The sequence below is a fragment of the Hyalella azteca genome, unplaced genomic scaffold, assembly GCF_000764305.2.
Source record: "Hyalella azteca isolate HAZT.00-mixed unplaced genomic scaffold, Hazt_2.0.2 contig17441, whole genome shotgun sequence".
Taxonomy (NCBI): Eukaryota; Metazoa; Arthropoda; class Malacostraca; order Amphipoda; family Hyalellidae; genus Hyalella; species Hyalella azteca.
The window spans coordinates 3,837-27,818 of NW_025947224.1; the positions used below are offsets into that span (position 1 = coordinate 3,837).

General features: G+C 40.4%; 2 protein-coding genes and 1 long non-coding RNA gene across 3 annotated transcripts; 1 reads left to right on the forward strand and 2 right to left on the reverse strand.

Annotated features, from left to right (window-relative positions):
- Nucleotides 1-451: 451 nt before the first annotated feature.
- LOC108671677 lies at nt 452-16,026 on the forward strand (the record flags this gene model as incomplete). The annotated part of the gene is given in 3 exon segments (XM_018159247.2): nt 452-4,492; nt 10,918-14,582; nt 14,845-16,026. Coding segments are annotated over 3 exon segments (8,888 nt in total), but the record flags the coding sequence as incomplete, so codon positions are not given.
- Nucleotides 16,027-18,802: 2,776 nt separating this feature from the next.
- LOC108671678 lies at nt 18,803-21,266 on the reverse strand. The gene is made up of 4 exons (XM_047885270.1): nt 21,241-21,266; nt 20,635-20,752; nt 19,965-20,118; nt 18,803-19,306 (listed from the first exon to the last, which is right to left on the reverse strand). Exons 1-4 carry the CDS (start codon nt 21,264-21,266, stop codon nt 18,921-18,923), a joined length of 684 nt encoding a protein of 227 aa, XP_047741226.1. The 3' UTR covers nt 18,803-18,920.
- A 500-nt stretch (nt 21,267-21,766) lies between these two features.
- LOC125179433 lies at nt 21,767-23,493 on the reverse strand. Its single transcript, XR_007157264.1, has 3 exons — nt 23,278-23,493; nt 22,764-22,982; nt 21,767-21,881 (listed from the first exon to the last, which is right to left on the reverse strand). It is a non-coding gene; the product is annotated as an uncharacterized LOC125179433 (long non-coding RNA).
- Between the last annotated feature and the right edge of the window lie 489 nt (nt 23,494-23,982).

The window sequence follows — 23,982 nt, forward strand, 5'->3', positions numbered from 1 at the left end:
TAATAAAATAAAAATATTAATTTTGATTTTAATTAAACCTCTCCTCACTTCGCAGTGAATCAAATTGCTAAAAATGTATAAAATATTATGTAAAATCACTATAAATTAATTATATTATTCTTTTATTATTATTAAATCACTATATATAAAATCGCTATATATATTTAAAAACACAGCAGTGTCATATATGTACACTACACAAATTTAGAATCTTTGCTATCTCTTATCTTCCTAAATTTAAAATCTTTGTTATTTCTTATCTTCATAAATTTAGAATCTTTTCTATCTCTTAACTTCATAAATTTAGAATCTTCGCTATCTCATATCTTCATAAATTTAGAATGTTTGCTATCTCTAAACTTCCTAAATTTAAAAACTTTGTTATTTCTTATCTTCATAAATTCAGAATCTTTGCCATCTCTTATCTTCCTAAAATAATTTTGTTGTCCGCAGGAGAAACTTCTGACGTACCTTCAAGGGTCATCTCTCCAACCACATTTCATCAAGCCATCATCGCGAGTTGATTTGGGTTCAAACTTCGGCAACGTCAAAAACTCAACACCCCTTCAACGAACAACAAACTTCCCTTCAACAAGGGCTTCAATAAATCGTCCTTCATTCAACAAGCCTGAAGCACAATCAGCCCCAACATTTGCAGCCGAACATCAAAATTGCCCCGAACATCGAGAAATCAACCAGAATTTTTGGACGAATCAAAGACAAAACCAACAAAGCTGGCAGGATCCTGGAATAAAAAAGTGGAATTGGGAAACTGAGCAGCCAAACCAGAAGAATCTAAAGAATCAGAGAAATCAAATTAATTTTGGGATTCAACAACAAAATCAAAAGAATAATTGGGATTTACAGAGAGAAAAGCAACGAAATTCTCAGAATCAAGGACAGCGGAAGCTTGAAGATTTTTTTAGTTTAAACCGAAACGAAATTGAAAGCGAAAGCTTAGTGCCAAAAGAAAACCAAACATCTAGTCCACGGAGCATCATATCGGATTACGGTTTAAACTCAAGAGATAATCCATCGTCGACTTCTAGCTATTACTCAACTGGATATCCAAGTGCCATCAATAATTCTGGGTTTCCAAATATTAAAAGTCCACGAGAAAGTTTGATATCTTCGTTCACAAATTCGTCGGATCTCAAAAACTCAAGTTCGTCGTTCAAAGTAGGTAGAAATCTTTCAAATCTATTTCCGGGTCGAAACGATCTTGATGGTAAACTTTCTCCCGTCGAAAAGTCGAATTACAGTAATTCTTCAGGATCTAGTCCCAGAGGTCGTTACTCGATCTCTCACGGTAACCTATACGAATACAACAAACCCAGAAACAAATCAACAGCAGAAACCGTATTTCCGGAACCTGTGGATGCAAAAACCACAGCCGGTGTCGATACCTCTTCGATTTGGGCCCGCAAACCAAACGGGGAAACGAAAATCCACGACATACTTAAACTTTTTGGCGAAACATCAGCTGGACGTTTAAGTAGAAGCTTACAAGACTTCCAAAAGAGATCTTTCAACAGTAACAAGCCAAGCGAATTTCATACACAAAATACTCATTCCGGTTCACCCGAAGAGTCCAGTCAAAACTCAACTCTCATAAATCCCCGTGTGAGAAGCCGAATCCAGAAATTTGAAGCATTTGATAATTTTAGAGGACCCAAGTTTGAATTAGCTTCAACTAAAATTGATAAATCACGTCACTTCCCAACGAATCCAGTCCAAAAGTTCTTCGAAAGGAAGCTTTCGATCACGAACATTAACGAATTCAAGCAAGAAGGACCTTTGTTTGATTCGGTGACTGAATCTAGGAGCCGTTCTACCCCTGTTATCAATAACCCGTTAGGACCAAAAACCCGCTCGAAGATCAGGACACAATACTTGTCCCAATTTAACGACACCCAAAATATATCAAGTTTCGACGAAAGTGTAGGATCCCCGTCGGATTTTCTAACACCGAGATCGCAAGTTTCGTCAACTGTTTCCGAGAACCAGAGAGTACGTTCATCGGATCCGGCTATTTTCAACACTAGTGATAATTTTCTGCATCGAAGATCCGTTCTAAAACAAAATATTTCAGAAGAACATTCATCCGAAAAGTCGAAGGTTGAGAAATTTTCTTCATCTGACAGCACCGAGTTCATCATTAGTGACAGGGAAAGTCTGACGGACACAGGGGAGATCAACTTAAAAACAGTTATCCGAATTACCAAAAAGAGAAGCAAATCATCTCCTGAGGTACAGAACCACAACAGTCAAAGTCCGGAATTGCTCAGAAAACTAAAACACCGCCATTCTCTGAGAAAAATTCAGTCTTCTGAACCTGAGCGACACCAGGACCCATTTGTGGATGGTAGAATACGTGTGACAATCGGGACCAGACCCCCTCCAGTTGCAGATGCCCAAACAACTTCACCCTCTCGGATGTACGTGAAGCAAAGCGATGCATTGAATCGTGCTACGCGCGCTAGTGCATTTAATGTTAGGGAAACTATTGAGAAAAGGGCCATCGAACAGGAACGTCGAGAACGGAAAGCAATACGGAAACAAATTAAAGAGCAGCTACGATCCGCTTCTGAGAATAGGGAACGATTAAGTTCAATCGAATCAGAAGAGTCATCGGTGTATGTGAGTTGCAGTTCCGTAAGATCCAAGTCTTTGAGCTCTCTCGATCAAGACTTAGATGAGAACAGATGCGAGAGTCCTCTGGTTAAAGTTCAGTCCAATCCTACTCTTGAGAAGGAAAAACAGAAGATAAGCGACTACTTGTTCTGTAGCAATTTGACAGACATATCGCCATGTCTAAGCTCCCGACTTGTTGCTAATGCTATGTCGCCAGCCTGCTTGAGCCCGGCACCAAGTGACTCGACAACCCGTTCTCGAAAAGATAAATTCCTTTGTCTTCGAAATAAATCAGAAGTGAACGAATACGTTGGCCAAGAATTGCCCAGAAATCCATCTGGACTGACATCAGAGTATCGATTGAGGTCATTCGAGGGAGGATCATCGGCTGACTCTGAAAGTAAGTCGGGGTACCGAGCCAGATCATTAGAAGGAGGATCATTGACTGACTCCGAAACAAAGTCAGAACTCCGAGCGAGGTCATTGGAAGGAGGGTTTTTAACAGACTCAGAAAAATGGCACCTGAAACAAAACGATAAATCGTCCCATTTCCTTAAACTGAAACGTGACTGCAAACGTACCATCCCAAAAATCGCCGGAATTGAAGAAGGAAGTGACCGATCATCCATAAGTTTCTTCAAGGATAGAAGAAGCCTGAGGACCAATCAATTGATGATCGACGACTACTCTGATAAAGAATCATCAGTTGCGGTGTCTGAACCTGAGTGGATTCAGAGAGCCAGGAAAAAGCTAGAATCCCTAAACCTGCCTTTGTGTTCCACCACAGAAGTCGGTTCAGTTTCATCCCACTTAACAGAATCGTCTTCAGCTTGGAGCAGAGGAGGACTGGATGCTCTAGAGGACTTGCGGCAAGAAACCTCTAGAATTAGCGTGGCTCTGGCTGAGGAAGCCCAAGCTCGAGTTCAAGCTGACCTTCGATCCATAAGCCAACAGGCCAACATGTTGGAACAAGGAAAAACGACAACAGGTAAACAGCAACTGGCATTGCCCGCTCCCAAGCAGTTGGAGCAAACAAACAGGGTATCCTTTGCAAACGAAATCGAATTCAGGAACGATGGATCTAAAGACATGATCACTGGGGAACATAAAGATGAGGAAAAATCAAACATGTGGTCACATTCCCAGATTCCGCAAGCTCAAAAAGAAGAAGTGAGGTTCGGTGATCTCAAACGCGACTGGGGGGGCATACAGAGTGTGAGCAAAACCACCTCATCTGGCAAACCCAAAGAAATGAGGTTTGGCGAAGTACAAGTAACGGATGTTCCAAATCGTAGAAAGTCAGATCAAGGTAATGCAAGTAATAGGATTTCAGATGAGAGAGTATACAATCCAGTCCAGTTTCAAACAGGCACCGAAAGAGTGCGACACGAGGAAAGTAAGTCATTCGGTCGCAATGCATCCAATGAAATGACTGCCAAAAATCATTATTCCACCTCGGGTCTGCCCGTGACACACTTTGGAGACTCGCCATATGACAAAATTTCTTCAAAGTGTAAAAATGAGCCGAAATCAAGCTCGAAATTTGAGTCGATTTCGGGTCCAGACCCGACAACGATGTCGGCTGAGCAACTCAACCAAAATGTCGAAGAGTACGACTTTCCCATCCCAACAGGAACGGAAAACACTGAAGAACTCATGCGGTTTCTAGAAGAAAGCATCAAAAAAGCGGAAATTGTGCCAGAGTTCATCTCGTCCGATAATGTTTCGCCGAAATTGAGACCAAAAAGTATTTTGAAAAGACGGTCGAGCGAGAACCTGACATCCGAAGCACTGAAGGAAGAAGAGAGGGCCAAATGGCAAAGAAGGAAGAGTTCGCCTGCAGGATGGAATGTTTCAGGTTTGTGGTGTTGTTCTACTAACAATAACTGTTGTCTGGATAACATTGTTATTATGTTACACTTACGGCATCTGTGTTCAATCAAAATTAACTCTAACCACTCTCGTTTTTTGTAGATTTGTGGCCTCAAACTAAAATCATAAATTGTTTTCGTTGTCAGCGACTTTCGATTAAATCGTTTTACAAAATAACCGTGCTTATTTGCTTCGTAATTTTTCGACAGTTCAAATTAAATTTAGCAGAATTTTGATCAGTAGGATTTTTTCATTAAAATTTGCATTATTTAAATTATGTCGCAACCTTCAAATTATTCGAAATTCGACACATACGAAAATTTATCAACCCACGTTGTAATATTTCTAAATTTTTTTAAGACAATGTCCACGAATTCTTGCATTAAAATTTCAGCAGGTAAACAAGAATTTACAAGCAAAGAAAATGCGATATAAATTCACTCTATATTCATTTAAGTTTTCAATGAAGGTTAATTTACGTACAATTTAATTGCCTTCAATTTCGAGTAAGTAAATTTGCACAACGGCTGAATTCCAAACTGAAAACAGAAAACTCCCACTTCAACTTTTCCAGCAGTTCAGCATGCATGAGAGTTTTAATTCAAATCCATGCAAAGACAATCGATGATTTGAAAAAAAGGCTCGTAACCCAATTCAAACTTCAAAAACATCCGAGAAAGCCGTCCTAATTTTATAATCAAACGATCATTTGACAGGCCCTAAAAGTAGCATAGAATATTGGATCCCTGTCACCTTGCCAATTAACACAGTCAGACTGGCAACGCTTTAAACAATGCCCCATATGCAGCTATTTCAAATTTGCCTGAAAGCTTGAATAGCATCAAAATCCTAAAATACAAATCCCTAAACCTCAAAAGCAACCCAACCGAGCATTCCTTGCACGTTAACCGCTTGTACTAATGCAAACCACCGTTCACAGGTCCCGACTGCCCTACTCTGACTTACGAAGACTTGGACGTTGTTGTAACGGACAAAAACTCTTCTGAGAGACGCCTAGCGTGGCCACCTAACCAGATAGAACGCGTACGATTTCTAGAAAATCAACCGAGTCACCAATCACGAACTAGGGGAAGTGAACTGAAAGATGAGACTCGTATTAATGTTGAATTCAAAACCGTTGGGACTCGAGGAATCCAAGAGCCCTACAACAAACTGAAACTGAATGACGATAGAATAAAAGATGAATCCCGTGTTGAAACAACAGAAGAATCGGAGCGTATGCGATTACAGGAATTAAAATCAGCGAGTAATGTGGAGACAAAAAATGAAATTGATGAATGTAAAAAAGATATAGATTATTTTGAAAATTCTGTACCTGGGAGAGATGATTTACCTTTATCAAATGCTGAAAGCCAAAGGGTGGTTGAAACTCTTGAATTTCTTCCGGGACCATATGTTGCAACTAAGCACGACCGCATCAGCCATCCTGTAGAAGGTGGAGAGACTAATTTGGAAACTCATAACTTTGTTTCCAGAGAACCTTCTCCTTCAAAAGCTGATGACTCGCCCGTCGGGTTGAAAGGGGATCAACTAACGCCTTGTAGAACGCTAGATGTGAGCGAAGAAGTGATTTCGGCATCACAGAATTCTGTCTTTTCGGCTGAAACATCGAATGCAGCAATGGTTGATTCTAACGAATGCGGGGACCATATCGATTTGGAATCAGGGAAGGGAATAGGCACTGACGTTGGTGTGGCGTTTGAGGAATTCGATCCTGCACTGTGTATCGTCCACAAACCGGTGTTCAAAGATTTTGTGACATTAAAAAGTCCAGATGCAAGCGAGTGCAAGCGTTCAAAGGAGTTTATCCGTGAACCTCAAAAATCCGAATCAGTCTCAACGACTCCAGGACTCTTCAAAGAAATTCATTCTGAAATTGTTGATAATGTGACACAAAACCCGATTTCATCTCCTCCCACAGTTGAGGCCGAAAAAGGAATTCCTGATACCACGAGGCCAGAAACTTCTAACGTAGATAGTAGCGTCAGTAGGAAGTGCAGAACGCAAGAAATTTCCCTCCAAAATGAAGACTGCAAGGAAATAAATGTTGTAAATTGCAACAAAATTGCACACGCTGATCGTAAGTCCCAAGCTAAACTGGTGCGCCAAGACACCGATGACATCAGGCTTGCTCGAATAAAGTTGAAGAAGAAGCAGTCGAGCGGGTCATTGATGGATTTCATCAAGAATCAACCTGGATCAGTAAACAATTCTATTCTCGGACCCTGCCACCGAAATCCAATGGTGAACGATATTGAAAGTGATCAATTTGATGAATTTTCAACCAAAAGGAGTGTCCAAAATACCAGGGATTTCCCATCTGACCGTAATTTAGGGAGTAGAGAAATTGACGGTTGTCGGGAAATAGAGACTGAACTCGATCCTCGCCAGGAGAATCGAGAATTTTTGAAAGCGTCTTCAAGGGCTTCATCATACAGGCAAACAAAATCCGTTAGCTTTCACAAGTTATTGAATAAGTTTGAAAATAATACAAGTATTAAATCCAGAAGCAAGAGTTTCAGGTCTACTTTATCGGATGACGGAGATAACAAAAAGGATGAGTCGCGTCAAAATCAGTTAATTCCCACCACGAAAACGGATGAGGCCCAATGTGAATCGATCGTCCACGAAGAAGAAGATGCCCGAAGAATTACTTCGGACAGAAGTTTTGCTGTAGGAAACGATGAGGGCAAACTTTATGAGCAAAGCAACCGTGAGTGCCAAGAACTGCATGAAGGAAAATCATCGGTGATGTCGTCGAATGTCACTGATGCTTACCAAGACCCTTCCCCACAAGTGGACGAGGAAACCCCTAAAAAAGAGGTGGGGTTCCTTCTGCCACTAGCTGAAGAACTGCATTCTGCTGCAGGAAGTACTTCGCAGCCAGACACTCATGTTGCCGAAAGAGGCTCCGAACACATCAAGCGGGGAAAGGTAGCGAAAATTAAGAAAAATTTCATGGGGAACTCGTCTACCACGCGATCACTAGATGACAAGTATGAATCAACGGAAAGAACATGGGAGGAGAACGAGCAATCCATGTTGATTGTACGTGAAACTATTGAGGTAGAATCCAGTGATAAGAACCAAGAAAGTGAAAACCCAAGCCCAGGGTCTTGTTCCACTGATTTGGCAGTGGAAAGAGGGACGTCAGAATTCGATATAAGCATGTTGGAAGCAAAAATAAATTTCCCCCCTGGTTCACGTGACTTGTCAGTGACAGTAAAGGAGCCTTCCCTCGTATTCTGTGATACAGTTTCAGGAAAGAGCAAGATCTCTTCGTCTCTCTCCCTAAACGTCCAGAAGGTGATAACTCATCAAGCTCCGGTGGTTCAGAAAGCCGTGAAAGGAGAATCCGCAGACTCTAACTACAAAAGATCAAATTCTTTAGATGGATCACAACCGATTATCGGGCCTTTGGATTCGACAGAAAAGGTTCCTGGCAAAAAAATTATTTCTGAGTTTGTTCAGAAGAGAATTAAAGATTTTAATAATGAAAAGAACAATGATTCATCCCTGAAACCCCTTCCAATATACAAATCCTTTTCGGCCTCTTTTTTAGGATTAAACGATAGAAACCTAACTGGACGAGTTCTACAGCCAAGGATAGTTCACAATCTCATCATTCAGTCCAACTCCATCAACTGTCAGAAGATGAGAGGTGCTTATGATGTGTGTGAAGATTTTGTGGAAAAAACGGAAACGTCGCTTAAGATCAGCTCAACTGAAGCGTCCACAACTAGTGATGCAGTTGAAACATCTGTCAAGATCGATGATACCGATACGTCAGGAAACATTGCTGATGCCGAAACGTCAGCCGAGATAACTGGCGCTGAAACGTCAGACAGGATCAATGAAATTCAGACGTCTGAGAAGGTTGCTGAAAGTAAACAAATTCTATCAGCGCTGCTCGACAGCAGTGCGCCGCTCATGCCTCAGGAGTCAACAATGTCCCAAGAGTCTATCATACCTAATGAGTCCATAGCTCATGAGTCCATCATAGCTCAGGAGTCCATCATAGCTCAGGAGTCCATCATGCCTCATGAGTCCATCATACCTCACGAGTCCATCATACCTCATGAGTCCATCATAGCTCAGGAGTCCATCATACCTCAGGAGTCTATCATGCCGCAAGAATCCCGATCTTCTGCTGCCCCAAAAGTCGCCTTGCGTTTACCAGACCAAGTCCTGGGAGCAATCGAGCAGGCAGAGCTCCACGGTGCAGACGAAAAAATCAGAACACCGAATAATGAAATCGGTATTTCTGAGAAGCAAGTTCCACATACGAACGAAGGAAAAGAGTATAATTTCAATAGTGGAATTGAGGGAGAGCAAAGCGTAAGAAAAAGTGGAAGTGGTACAAGCCACAAAGCTGTCGACGGTCATGTCGACATGTCCTCCCGAGCATTTTTTCGTCTTGAATTTAAGGAAACCTATCCGGATGACAAACCTGACTTGAACGCCGGAGCGCCAGCCATAGAAACTTACCCCGTTGATCGCAAGTCTGGGTTGCATAATCACGAGGAAATAATAACTAAGGATGAGAAGATTGCTCCGAAGTCCAATTCTGATTTAAAACTAATTATTATTGAATCTAATTCTGGGTTAACCATCAACACCGAAAATGATTGGGCTGAGAAAGAAGGATTTTTTGAAAGTTTCGACCAAAGCGACAGCGGAATAGTAATGGATTCCAATGACGGAGGAGACTCACCTACCCTTGATTCTACTGAGTCCAATGATGGAGATTCATCGACCTTGACTTTTTCCGATACCAACGACGAGGATGAAGCACCTACCCTTATTTTTTCAGATTCTAAAAATGAAGATTTATCGAACCCGGATTTTAACGATTTAAACGATAGAGGAGAAGAAATGGACGTCGAGCAAAAGTATTTAGATACACAATCAATAGATGGTACACCATCAAAGGAAGGTGCACCATCAGTGGAAGTTGCATCCAAAAATGACGCACCTTTCATGCCCAAAACTACAACCATCAAAATTTGTTTGATGTCTGCTGATGAAAACTCGAATGTTCCATCAGGAGGTACAATCGTAAACTACGAAGGTAAGAGTGTCTCTTACGTCGACGTCTTACAAAATGAAAACTGCAACGCTATGCAAAGAGGTACTATTGGTGACAGCGGTAACGACATGGACGAAAATGCTGCCGATGTATCGTCTGACGTAAACGAATATCAAGCGGAAGTATCTCGAAAGTCGAACACTTTAACAGAAAATTCTGCAAGAGTGACGATCGCTGATGGGTTTTCAGTGGACGAAAAATCTCCTACTTTGCTGTCCTCTACTGAAATGGAAACCGGTCGTAACCGCCCTGTTGACTATCAACCACAGCCAGGAGAAGAAGTTGTCGAATTAGATTCGATCATAAATGATAGTTATGCCTGCCACAATGAAATAAAATCACGAAAAACAACCGAATCGACATCTTTATCTGAGGTCAATTCGTTAACTTCTATTCCGTTGATTACTTGCCAACAACACGGCACTCTTGTACAGGAAGATCCCAATTCAGCAAACGGGGAAGTCAATTTCGATGTTATTGGTTTAAGGCAAGAACATCTTGTTGAATTGTCGGCACCATATAAACATTCAGAAGGTCTTTACCCTGAGAAACTTTTGATATGTGAAGATAGTGAAACTCACGGTCAATTGAAAGTCCCATTGGAAAGTAGTGACCCAGTTGGCATTACTTCTTCAAAAATGAGCGTCGAATCATTCGTTCCTACTCACGACTCAAAAGATGGATCAGCCGCCATTTTGTCCACCACACCTTTTCATCATCATGATATTCCTCCTCCGATCCCAAAGAAAACTTCAGTTCTGAATAGAGAAGAAATTCCTCCTCCACTCCCCATCAAAAAGAGACATACGAAGGTTCTGAAAATTGACGCTTTCAATGCCACGGCATCCACGTCAACTATAACTCCTATCTTACCTAACCCTAGTGACGACGAACAGGACGGTTTTCTGCTCTCTAATATTGTATGGCAGTTCAAGACAGGTAAGTTTGCTTTCATAACCGTGCATTAAACTCACTTTACTAGGCCATGAGGTTTGCCTTGCCATTTGCTAACAATGAGTGGCATGATGTTTATGCTTCGTAGTTTAAGCTTTCTTCTCAGGTCGGGATTCCATAAAATATCACGCAATATTTTTGGCGAAATACAGCGTTCCGACTCTGCAAGAATTTTTTATACACAGTTCAACTTTTCGTAATTACTATGATTTCTCAATATAAAGTTTCACTATAAATAGATAATATCAGAACATTCTATTTCTGAGCCTAATAATTATCTTCAGGCTTTGTCTTGAATAATACAAAATCATAGTGAATAAAATGGTACCTATATTTCCTGCCCACAGATGACGAAGAAAGTTACAGGTGCCCCAGTCCCACGCGTGTGAACTTTCAGGTGGGGACTAAGGATACCGATGATGATCTCAAAACCCCAAGAGAAGAAGACAAATCGACGCGATCCCCACGGGTGAAAGAGAAGAGGCAGACATTCCTGATGGGAGGAGAAGATTTAGCAGAATCTCTAGAAAAACAAGAACATCTTCCGGTACTGACTGACGGAAATCTTCAGTCCGCAGCAACAGAATCGTTTCCTTCGACACCGCTGAACGGACACAATCAGGTTTCCGACAGAGAAACACACGTAAAAAAGGCACCCATACCTTTACCCAGGACGTCTTTACACAAAAGTCCAACGAAACTTGATAAAGAAAAACAAGATTTGGATTTCTCGCAAACACAGACTCAAATCAGGACTAAACCAGAAGCTATGCCCAAACTCGAACCGATATTGTCGCCAAGATTTGTTTCAAAGATTTCAGCTGAATTGGACATCAAACCTGCGCCTCGAAAAGTGTTCACATTCAAAGCGAAACCCATTGAAGATGAGATCGACTCAGATTCATCCAATGATGAAATGAGAAATTCAAAATACAAAATTTCCCCTGTTGAACGCAGAGTTCTAAAACCAAAATCCGTCTTTAGTTCCCAATTTAAACCTGCCGATGAGGATAGAAAAGCCAGGATAGAAATTATCAGAAGGCAGCTCACAGAAAATCTCGTGGGAAAGAGCAGTGTTTCGTCCCAAAATGATGGGAAAATTGAGTACCACAAGCAAGGAATGGCTAAGGTGGAGCCAGTCCATTATTCGGGAGGTGACAACTTGATGGAGAAGCTGGAGGGAGACGAGTCTGCAGAAAAAATTGAACAAGAGAGCAATGATTTGGATTTACACAGGGAGAAAAGTCTCAGTTTAGAAAATCGCAAAACTTCTGAAGGACTTCAGGTGAATGGTTTCACTTCAAAAGAGTTTCTCCAAACCAGGCGAAGTTTACGTGACTCATACCGTCACGTTAAGGAAGAAGAGAAGTCTTATAGTTCCGGAAAACAAGCGTTGATCAAACTGTTTGATTTACCAGACGGCAATTCAACCAGCAGTTCAAATAAACGAGGTGAAACAACAAGGAAAGAACGGACTGTATATTACAAAGAGGAACCGAATCTCTCTCTCCGTGAGTGGGAACGGGTGCAAAGAAAAAACTTGGAAGAAGAGGAAAGAAATCGTTTAAATAAAAGCCTCTCAGCAAAACCAGTGGCGTCGATGATAAAAGACATTGTGAAATTCAACGCTGAAGGCTTGAAGTCAATTTTCATGAGCAGGAAGACCGACATAATGGGCACCGTAGATGCAGCAGACGATATCGTGTTCACAAAGATCCCTTTTGGCAGCAAAATTGACTTCGATTCAGATGCAATGAAGTCTCCGAACATGGTGAAGAACATGCAACCAAAGGAAGGTGAAATCCCAATTGCCAAGGATTCCATTAGCTCAAATGTTCATTTGTCTAAAAATATTTTAACTGTGAACGAAAGTGAAAGAATCAGTCCACAGAATCCCGTGATCGTCAAAACTTCTACCGATCGCTTCGAACACGAACTCCTGTTCAAAGAACACGGGTTCATCAAACCAAACACCGGGAGGCATATAAGTGTCGAAAGGTCCAAGGATATCGCTCGGTTGAAGGTATCTCCGCGACAAAGGAACCGAAGTCCTCGCTGGATCACTCCGAACGATTCGACCGACATTACGGACCAAAAATTTCAGGTGACTAGTAGTCCTTTGAAAAAGAGTCCCACTATCGCAGTATCGGGAGTCGATTCTTATGCTGACTATTATCGGTCCCAAAAGTACTCTGGTATTCGACGGTCGCTAAGAGAAACCACTCCGGAAAAGCCAGACTCGAGTATCATGAATTCCAGTTCGGCCACAAGTTTAGTAGAATTAGAGCGTAAACAAAGATTCGAAGCAGCTTCAGCAGTCTTCAAAAAAGACAAATTTCATAAGAGCTCTGGGTGGAATGAAGAGAAAATCCCTTTGTACACAAGTTCGTGGAAATTCCTGTCCCCGGCTAAGTTTGGAAATGAAATTGAGGGTGATTACTACAAAGAACTACCTAGTTATGCGGATCGGCGAACACCCCCTGTTCGATTAACTCAGATCATTGGTGAAACTCCATCCCAGTCGACTTCGTGCCACACCACACCACTTGTATCTCCACGATCTTGTCCAAACCAACTGGTTCATGCCGACAAAAATATCGAGAAAAAGAATCAGGTGGGAGAAGTAATACCTGCACCACCCCCTCGCAAATCTAGGCTAGGATTTAAGGATGACAATTGGATTTCTTCTTCACATATCAAGAATTCATCCAATGATGAAACAGTTAAAGAACCCAGGTCGATCACATCGAGCCAAGATGATTTACCACCTGTAGCACCGAAGAGAAAATCCTTTCATTTTGGAATGGAGAAAGAAGTGGATGTTGAAGGCAATAACGATGCTGCTGAGGTAACACAAAACTCGGGAAAAGAGACGAAGCCAGCAAGAAGAGGTCACAACCTTCTACGTCACCGAAGTTATTCCCATGCAAGAGAATCAACTCAACTCGGTCGCAATTTATCGGGCGATTTAGAAGCGGGGAATGCGTATAGCGTTGTGGGGAAATCCTCCACCAAAAGAGAGCCTGATTACACCCACATCGTACCTCTGGCTTCATCCGGAATAATGATACCAAAACCAGACAGATCGCGACCAGCACATCGATCAAGGGACATCAAAGTGGGAGAATACCGACACATTTCTGCCGACAGGCTCACCGGTAAAACGCTTAATCGATCACGAGATGCAGATGGATATGGTAGAACTAAAGAAACGGAACGTCGAGTTAAAGTTACCACGTATAAGTGGGGTGAGAAACTGGTCAAAGAGAGCACGGAGAAGTTTAGATCTCCTACTTCGAGAGACCTTTTAGATCTCCAGGACAAGTATCCTTCCCAGGCATCTCGGGATAGGGAAGCCACTTCCTACCTCTTTGGTAGGACCAGAATTGACAACTTAGACGGACACCGCAGGTCCATGCGTCGCCGTGACTATGACACAAGGAGAGCTGAGTTGCAGAAACGATCGAGATCTGAAGGCCGCGCAAAGTGGACAGAAAAAAGATCGGGAGAAATCGATGGCAGATTACGACACAAGAGGAGAGAAGCTGACAAAGATCCTCAAGAACTGGAAGAAAGATCACGACACGATAGGAAAGGAGCCGTTAGGGATCCTAATGAACTGGAGGGAAGATTACGACATAATAGGAAGGATACAGAAACTAAAAACTGCAGAAAAGAATACGATACTCGAGGATTAGACGAAACTGATCGGGAACAGAGACAGGTTGACAAATTGAAGAAATGTGGCAAAATTTCCGATAACCCCGAATACCTAAACCACCGGTTAACCGATCAATCTAAAAATACGAAATTTGACAAGAAAACCGAGACTAAATCCCAATCCAGAGAGAAAGTTGAAAGAGCAGATGCAAAAGAGAGACAAGAAACTAACAGAAAATCTCAGTTGGTCTCCAGCCGAGCAAAATCAAAAGAAAAGAATGACATTGAGAAGAAAACATCTGCTGCTATTCACGAGACCGAAGTCTACTCAGGAAAGCAGCGGCGAAAACACGTGAGTATTAATGAGTGTCATTAGAATTAATGAAGATATTTAATTATGATGTTAACCAACGCGTTAGTTCCCTCTGCCGGGGGATGGTTTTAGTGATTGTTAGTTGAGGAATAGAATAATATTTAATCAACATTTTAGCTCACCTAATGTAATACTTAGGAAATAACATAATCAACCACTAGTTAACATAATCAACTAGTTACGCAGTAGCCCAATCAACCACTAGTTTAACTAACCAACCGCTTACTGACACTTCGAGCAGGTGAAACCTGTGAGCGCTGAAGGGTTCGTTCAGCCCCGCGTTTGGGGTTCAAGTAAACCTAACCCCAGCAACTCAAACCCAACCCATGCCCACCAACGACGGGTAATTCAACCCACTAAAACAATCGATTCTTCTTTGAAAGATGAAAATAGAAAAGTTGCCCAAAATCGACTATCTAAGAAGGTTCAACCCACTCGTCCAGTCCGGAACTCGTCCCCCACTCGTCCAGTCCGGAACTCGTCGCCCACTCGTCAATTCCGGAACTCGTCCCCCACTCGTCCAGTCCGGAACTCGTCACCCACTCGTCCAGTCCGGAACTCATCCCCCACTCGCCCAGTCCGGAACTCGTCCCCCACTCACCCACCATCCCCCAAAATTCACCATGTGGCCAATAAATTCAAAATTGAAAACGAATTTCATTCGAATTCTGCAGAAATTCAACAAGACATACCTAATCAATATGACGGAAATGATTTGAATTTCGGAGGAGAAGATAAAGTTAAAATTGGCGAAGAGTTTAACTCGAACAAAAATGGTGGTGAAGTTAATGCGATTTCAACGAATGGGGGAAGTTGCCAAGTGGCAAACTCGAACGTTGGTACCGACAAATTTGGATGTCAAACAGATGATGGAAACATAAAAGTTCGGTCCAAACCTCTGAAAAAACGAGAAATGGCCTTAAAAAGGGAAATGGCGAAATTTAAAGGAAATCAAGATGTCCATTCGGAAATCCGTTCCGAAAATGGGGACTCCAAAATGAAACCGAAATGTCCAGAGGCCGAGTTCTCATCAAACCCCGACGAATATCCCAATTCGGGGACATCCACGAACCATGTGGACATTGAAGGGACAGATGGACATTCCCCTGCGGAAACAAGCAAGGACTGGAAATTGTTTCCAAATGGAAACATGAAGGTTAAGGAACCAGCGATTCCAGTGGAAACCAATATCCAACCTGGCTCAGATTACTCAGGTAATCGGAAACCAGCGGAAACTATCGTAGAAACTCCACAAATAATGACCGAAAATTCAGTCGCTGCTGGGCCAGTGGAAACTTCTGCGGAAATACCCACTGAGTCATCCATTGCAGCTTACCCAGTGGAAGAAGTGCTTCATATCCACGAAGTGGATGAAACTAATCAGTACAGTTCTAATTACCCTGCAACTAATCAGTCTACTTAAGGGATAATCAATATTAACCTAACAAATGATGACACTGTACAAAATTATGCAATGGCGCCTCTTAGACTATTTATTTAAATCTAATTAAATTTATTGAAATACGAACCGACGTCGCTCATTTGGCAACGTATAGATTCATTTAATTATACAATCAATTATTTTTATTTTAAATTGTATTATATTGTAATATATTATGAATGCTTCTTGTAAGTGCTACCCCCCCAAGAAGGATACCTACGCATATATATAACTGTATAATATCCATGGTATATCCATCAAACTCGCTTATATTATATATGATATAACTGAACTATGTTATATCATGATAATATATAATATTTATAATCATAATTAATAAAAAATTAATTATTAAATTATTATAAATAATTTAATTATTCATAATAATTTAAATAATCGATAACGATGATGCTCAAATGTACTCAATTAGAGGGACATTGTGCCCTCAAATGTACTCAATTAGAGGGACATTGTGCCCTCTAATGTACTCAATTAGAGGGACATTGTGCCCTCAAATGTACTCAATTAGAGGGACACTGTGTCCTCAAATGTACTCAATTAGAGGGCCATTGTGCCCTCAAATGTACTTGGTTAATTAAATATTCAATAAATTTTAATTACTTTATTAGAAAAAAATTATTATTGAACATCCATCTTCTTTAATTTGTTAATTTATTATTAATTCTTCCTTATCGTTTTTTTCCCTAATTGTAAAAAAATCCTTAGTTTCAGGCCGTTTTTTTTAAATATTTTATTAAATAGAGTATTTATGTATTAAATAATTAAATATAGGGAATTATGATAGAATTAATGTGTTTATAATTACAGAATACTGATTAGTTAACGAATTAAATAAATAATTAAATAAATAAATAATTAAATAAGTTATTTAGATAATTCAGTGATAATTATGATCAATTAATGATGAAATCGCCAACTAATTGTAAAGTTATTTAATTGAATATTAGGTAACTAATGACAAGTGATTATTAAACTATAAAATGTATTGTTAATTAACCATGAAAAAAGTGGCATTTTTATTGATAATGGAGAAATTTTTTGCCAGTCTCTGTAGGCCTACAATGCTGTAATAGGCCTATAAATATACGTTATATTTTGTGTAAGCCTATAAATTTACTTAATATTGTAATAGGCGTATAATTATATTTAATAATGTTGTAAGCTCAAAAGAATAGGCCTATAATTATACCTAATTTTGTTATGGTTCTATAAATATACGTAGTATTGTTATAGGCACATCATAATAGGCCTATAAATATTGGTTGTATTTTTATAGGCTATTATTACACGCGATACTGTTATAGCCTATAGCAATAGGCCTACAATTATACTTAATACTCTTATAGGCCTATAACAATAGGCCTATAAATATACTTTATACTCTCATAGGTCTGCAACAATAGGTCTATAATATACGTTATATTTTTATAGGCTATTATTGCACGCAATACTGTTATAGGCCTATAAATATACGTAATATTGTTATAAGCCCATCATAAAAGGCCTATAAATATAAGTTATATTTGTATAGGCCTATTAATATACGCAATACTGTTATAGGCCTACAACAACAGGCCTATAAGGTCATCACAACATTTGTACTAACCTTGCTGCGCTGCAATAAACATTTTTCTCTCCCCAGCCTTCCTTCATTATCCTTATAGCAACGATAATATACGATAAATTTTATACCATCGATAATATACGATAAATTTTATAGCAGCGATAATATACGATAAATTTTATAGCATCGATAATATACGATAAATTTTATAGCAGCGATAATATACGATAAATTTTATAGCAGCGATAATATACGATAAATTTTATAGCATCGATAATATACGATAAATTTTATAGCAGCGATAATATACGATAAATTTTATATCATCGATAATATACGTTGTATAACAACAACAATATATATTATAGACGATATATATCATATATCTTATATACATCATATATATAATATACATGTCGCCCCTAGAATGACAGGTTTAAATAAAACGAAAATTTCAATATATTTTTTATTGAATATCTTGCTTGACAAAATAGATTTATGATTATAACTTTACAAATATGTATAAAGGATTTATTATAAACCTATAATAAAATTGTTTTTCTACAAAATTTAATGAATTTTCCCAAAAAAATGTAGATTTTTAGACGTTTATAGCACGGTATTTTTTTTTTAAATTCGCAGGTTCGATAGGGGAAAACGAAATATTTTTTCACTATATATATATTTATTTAGTACTAATATATATCTAAAGCATATTCAAATTTCTACACAATACGTAAAATATCAACAAGCCTTACACATTTGTATAGCCCTGTATGAACATTTGTATAAATCCGTATATAATACTTGTATAGGCTTGTATATTTTTTATTTGTGAACTTATATTTTTATACAGACTTTATATATACAAATATAATTTTTTTCAAAAGTCCCATTTACTTGAAAAAATTATTATAACCACAAAAAAATCTTACACTAAACAAAAAAAAGTCCCAGTTATTCGAAAAAATGATAACCGCAAAAAAAATTCAATTAAAAATAAACAAGATTAAAAGAAATACAAAATTTATTCAAGCAAAAAAATTCGTCTAATACAACTTACGAACAAAACCTTCTCCTGACTAACATAATTAAATATAATCAATAAATACAATGATAATGATAATAATGATGAACTATCAGGTCTTTGTGATACATGCTTCACTACTAATCAATTAATTAATTTATTATTTATTAAACATTAATGATGAGAATAAAATATGGCGGAGCGGAAGACGAATTCCACGAGTGGCATGGGCTTAGGGCTTGGCTGGCTTAGAGCTTGGCGGGCTTAGGGCTTGGCTGGCTTAGGGCTTGGCAGCCCCGCCATGCGCCTGAGGGCGGGGGCGGCGTCGGTGGTGGCGCTTAGGGCCGCCATCAGCGACCGCCGCTCGCCCACCGCCAGCAGCAACTGCTCGAAGCTGATGCTCCAAGCCTTGCTACATTTGCTGCTACAATTGCTGCTACACTCCATGTTACAGCTGCTACAAGGTTCCTTGTAATCGTTCTCCGTGTTACAAGAGTTGTTATCTCCACAAGTGTTACAAGGGATGTTACAAGAAGTGTTACAAGGGTTGTTACAAGGGTTATTACAAGGGTTGTTACAAGAGGTGTTGTCGCAGGTGTCAGTACATTGGTGCCGGCTCGCTGCTTCCCCGATTTGTAACAGATTCGTGCCTGTAACAAGTGACAGTTGCTGCATGTAACAAGAACAATAATAGCATTAGTCCATATAAACCAACAAATTAATAATCAAATAAACTTGAAGAACTAAAATCTATTAATTTAATTCATAGTCAAAGAAGCTTAATTAAAATATTTAATCAATCAAAAGCGTCAAGTCAAATACCTGGTCAAAAATATAAAAAAATAAAAAATAATAAAATAATAATAAAATTGAAAAGGAGTACAAAATAATGAAAATAATTTTTAAGTCAAAAAAGAAATGAAAAAGAGTAAAAAATAATAAAAATAATAATAAAGTTGAAAAAAGACTTTAAAAAGTAAAAATAACAATAAAGTCAAAAAATGAGTTAAAATAAAGTAAAAATATAATTATTAGGTCGAAAAAGAAATGAAAAAGCACAAAATAATAAGAATAATAATAAATTCGAACAAAAAGCAGAAAAATGCTTCATAAAAATCAAAATAAATTCTTAATAAAGTCGAAAAAAGAATAAAAAATAGTAAAAAGAGTGAAAAATTAGGAAAAAGTTATAAAAATAATAAAGTGTAAAAAAGAGTAAAAAATAATAAAAATGATAATAAAGTCGAACAAGGAGCAAAAAAATGCGTCATAAAAATAACAATAATAAATAAAATGCAGGAGACGCACCGACGCGCGCGAGGTCGCTGATGAGGGCGTCGTGCTGCGCCGCGGGGGCGCCGGCGTCGGGCGCCACGACGGCGCAGACGCTGCGCCACAGCGCCATGAACTGCCGCTGCGCCATGGCGGGCAGGAACCGCCGCTCGAACTCCCGGTATGCGTCCTGGCGACGGGGGAAGAGGTGTGAGGGGGGTGAAGGGGGGAAAGGGTACAGGGGTGAAAGGGTAAAGGGGTGAAAGGGTGAGGGGGTGAAAGGGTAAAGGGGTGAAAGGGTAAAGGGTAAAGGGGTGAAAGGGTAAATGTGTGAAAGGGTAAAGGGGTGAAAGGGTAAAGGGGTGAAAGGGAGAGGGGGTGAAAGGGTAAATGGGTGAAAGGGTGAGGGGATGAAGGAGTGAGGGAGTGAAAGGATGATGGGGTTAAGGAGGGATAGAGGGGTGAGGAAGTGGAGGGGTGTGGAGGGGGAGGGGCGACGGGTAGGGGTGAAGGTGGAGAATAAGGAGGGGATGAGGCAGGAAGGGAAGGTTAATTATGATGTGGGGGATGAAGAGGGTAAGGTGAAGGGTGAGAAGGTGAAGGGGTGAGAGTATTTCCTTTATTTTCATTATTGATGCCAATAAATAATAAATAAATTCGATGCATAAATCAATAATTAAAACCAATTGATGACATCAAAGCTAACCTTGTATGGGGGACTGCGCTCCCCCGAGGGCTCCCAAATATCCCCCACGTAGCCCCCTTCCCGCGCCCCCGCCGTGTTGGGGGGCGACTCTGGGGGGCGGGGTAAAGGGGGGACATAGCTAATATTTAATTATTATTATATAATTATTAAATATAATCATATTATACCTTGAACCACAGCTGTGCTAAGCCTTTAAATTTTTTAACTGCCGAAATTATCGTAAAACATTATCGACATTATTAATTAGTATTATTAAACGAAACATTAATGAGGTTACGGATCAATTATGAAGTGATACGGAAAATAAACAGGCACCAACTTAATTGAAAAAATTATTAATCTTAGGCTACGGCCAGACTAAAAGCGTTTACGCGGATATATTGTATACAATACATTGTATATATTATTATATTATACAATACATTGTATACAATAATTCGATTTTATATAATTATTGAATTCGACGATCGATTTAATTATTTAATAATTCGACGTGTATTAGACTTTATTTTCATTATTTTGTGTCAGCAAGAGACTTACAGCCGTCCTCCTTGATAAAAGTTTCGTTAGGAAATAAAAGATAAATTAAAAAAATCTTATATATACTTTGTTTTATCCTTTTTGGAATCCATTCGGATGAGATTAGAAAGATACTTTAATAGGTTATATATGATGCATACGTTGCGGGTCCAACTTTAATACAGATAGACTTCGTGCTCACGCGCAATTTTTCAGTGTAAGAAGTAATCCAAATAAACTTATTTTTTATTTTCTTTCTTTATTTTAATTTTATTTATAGAGTATATGTATGGTATATCCTGTCGTCGTGCTGTGGGTGAGAACAAATAAACACTCGTTGCATGCATTGACGAGAGAAATATCTTCGACGTCCTCCCCTCACGGCTGCTGCTAAGACACTGTACGCGCGTAGCCGCGCCGAAATATTTGTCTAGAGCAGCGGTCTCCAAACTACGGCCCGCGGTCCGGACCTGGGCCCATACTTTCAAAAAAAAGTTAAGAGATCGTAAGTTCATCAGCCAATCATTGACGGCCTTTCAAGCAAAATCCACCAATCATAGACAAGAAAATAGAGCGTAAGTACTTACGTTCACTTAGCGAGTTGTGAAGGCGAGGTGCAGCCAGTACAGCAGGCGGAGGTGGCGGGCGGCGTCCCCGCCGTTCAGGACGCTCAGCAGCCAGCACACCGACCTGAAGCTCACCGCCCCCGCCCCCTCCACGTCCAGCAGCTATGGGGGGAGAGGGGGGTCATGGGTCATGACCCTCCATGGGGAGGGGAGGTCATGGGTCATGGCTCTCCCACGGGACCTGGCCCCCCATGGGGAGGGGAGGTCATGGGTCATGGCTCCCCACGGGGCCTGGCCCCCCCTCATGGGCCTGGTCCCTGAGAAGCCAATATCCTAAGCCCATGTCCGGTGTCAATCTAGCGTCTCATTAAAATCATTATAATTATATATGATTAAATCATATATAATTGAGACGTAATATTCACTTGACCTGATAGATGTCAGAGGTGACACCAGGCATAGAGATTGATGACATGATTCAGCATCTGTAAGACACGTGATAGATCACGCGATCAAGAGCATAGTTGTGGGCGGAAGCGAATGCTATATAAGGGCTGGTAACCTTATTAAGAGCCCACCGCAGTAGCTGATAAGCGCTCCGCGATGTAACGCGTCGGTAGAGTTCTCCGACCTTACGGTCGACGCCGTAGCTTATTCTTCTGTATGGCAACTCTGTATTACAACCCCGCATACAAGATACTTTATCTGGACTGATGTGTCTTACTTATCCTTCACGACCTTAGTCACATAACCAGATTCTGAAGTAGCGCTTAATAAATAAGAGCTGACACCATAACTACCCTACCATAGTTCCCCGACATGCCTAGGCCCCTCCTATCTGAGCCACCCCTACCCCACCCTTATAACCTGTTGGTACCGCACATACCATTGGGGTCTCCCACTAAACTATAACCTCCCTCCACAAAGAAAACTAAGTTGAATCAACGTTGAAATAAACGTTGTATTTTGAATCAACGTTGATTAAACTTCAATGTCGTTTGCATGGTGAGTACCCCACCCATAACCCCCCTCCCCCCACGTCACCTGGAAGACGCTAGCCGCCAATTGGTCGAGGGTGACGTCATCCGCGCCCCCCCAGAGGGAGGCGTGGCGCAGTAGGGAGCGCAGGAGGGGGTAGGGGACACAGTATCCCCCCTCCCTGTGGTAGTGGCGCGCCCCCCCTCCCCTGTTGTGCCCCGCTTGTCGAGCCTCCCGCCCTTCGCCTCCCACGGGCTGTTCCCCCCGCACTAGCTCCACCAGCGCCTGGCGGAGGAATATAAGTTGAGGTAATGGCGGAAAACGTTGTACAAATAATCTGCACTTGATGAAGGTTGTGAACTCTATCGGGCAACATATATGATGTGGAACTAGTTAATAATTAATATTCTAGCTAGTTAGTTCCGCACTACTACACTAGCGGCCTCCGGTTGAGCTGAATAGTTTCCTGAGCAACACTTTAGGTACTCATTTATATTTTACAGCAAAATTGGCCAAATATACCACTTCAATATATAATTTAATACTGCATAAGGTTATGACATAAGGAACTAGGCATCACCTGGAGTTCTTCTTTAGACAATAGACATTCAGGGCCGACGGAGCGGAGCGTGTTGCGCGTGACGCCGTCCTCGAGCGCCTGCACGACACTGACGCGCCGCTGCGCTCGCAGCCTATTTATAGCCTCGTTGGTGATGAAGCCATACTGGCTGTACGCCACATCCAGCAGCGACACTACACTGGCTGGTGGCTGGCTGGACCCGGGAAACTGGCTGTCCCAGCCNCATGTGGGCTGCGTTGGTGGGTCCACCATTACGTAGGATTTAAAGGAGGAAGAGCTTTTGTTTTTCTTGCTACTTGGCGGGGTTTCTGGGGGCTGGAAAAATGAAATGTTTGAAATTAATAATCGTAATATGATTCTATTAAAAAAAATTTCTGTGTTTTTTCTTTACATTCAGTCGGTATTTTAGAATAAAAAAATTAAATTGGTGCCGGAACTGCACTGGAAAATTCCTTAACCTGGCAATAACAGACAAAATTATACTATATTAATCATAGTACATTATAATTATTATACGAAGTAAATTAATATGCAATAAAACATAAAGAAAGGGGTACATAATCATATAAATGATCCACTCATCAAATTCAATGGGCAATAATGTCCAAATATTGACGCCATTCGCAACTGGCCAGACTGGGTGACGAGTATAAATAAAGAGCTTTAATGTATCACTATTTATGACCCTGACGCACACATTGCAGT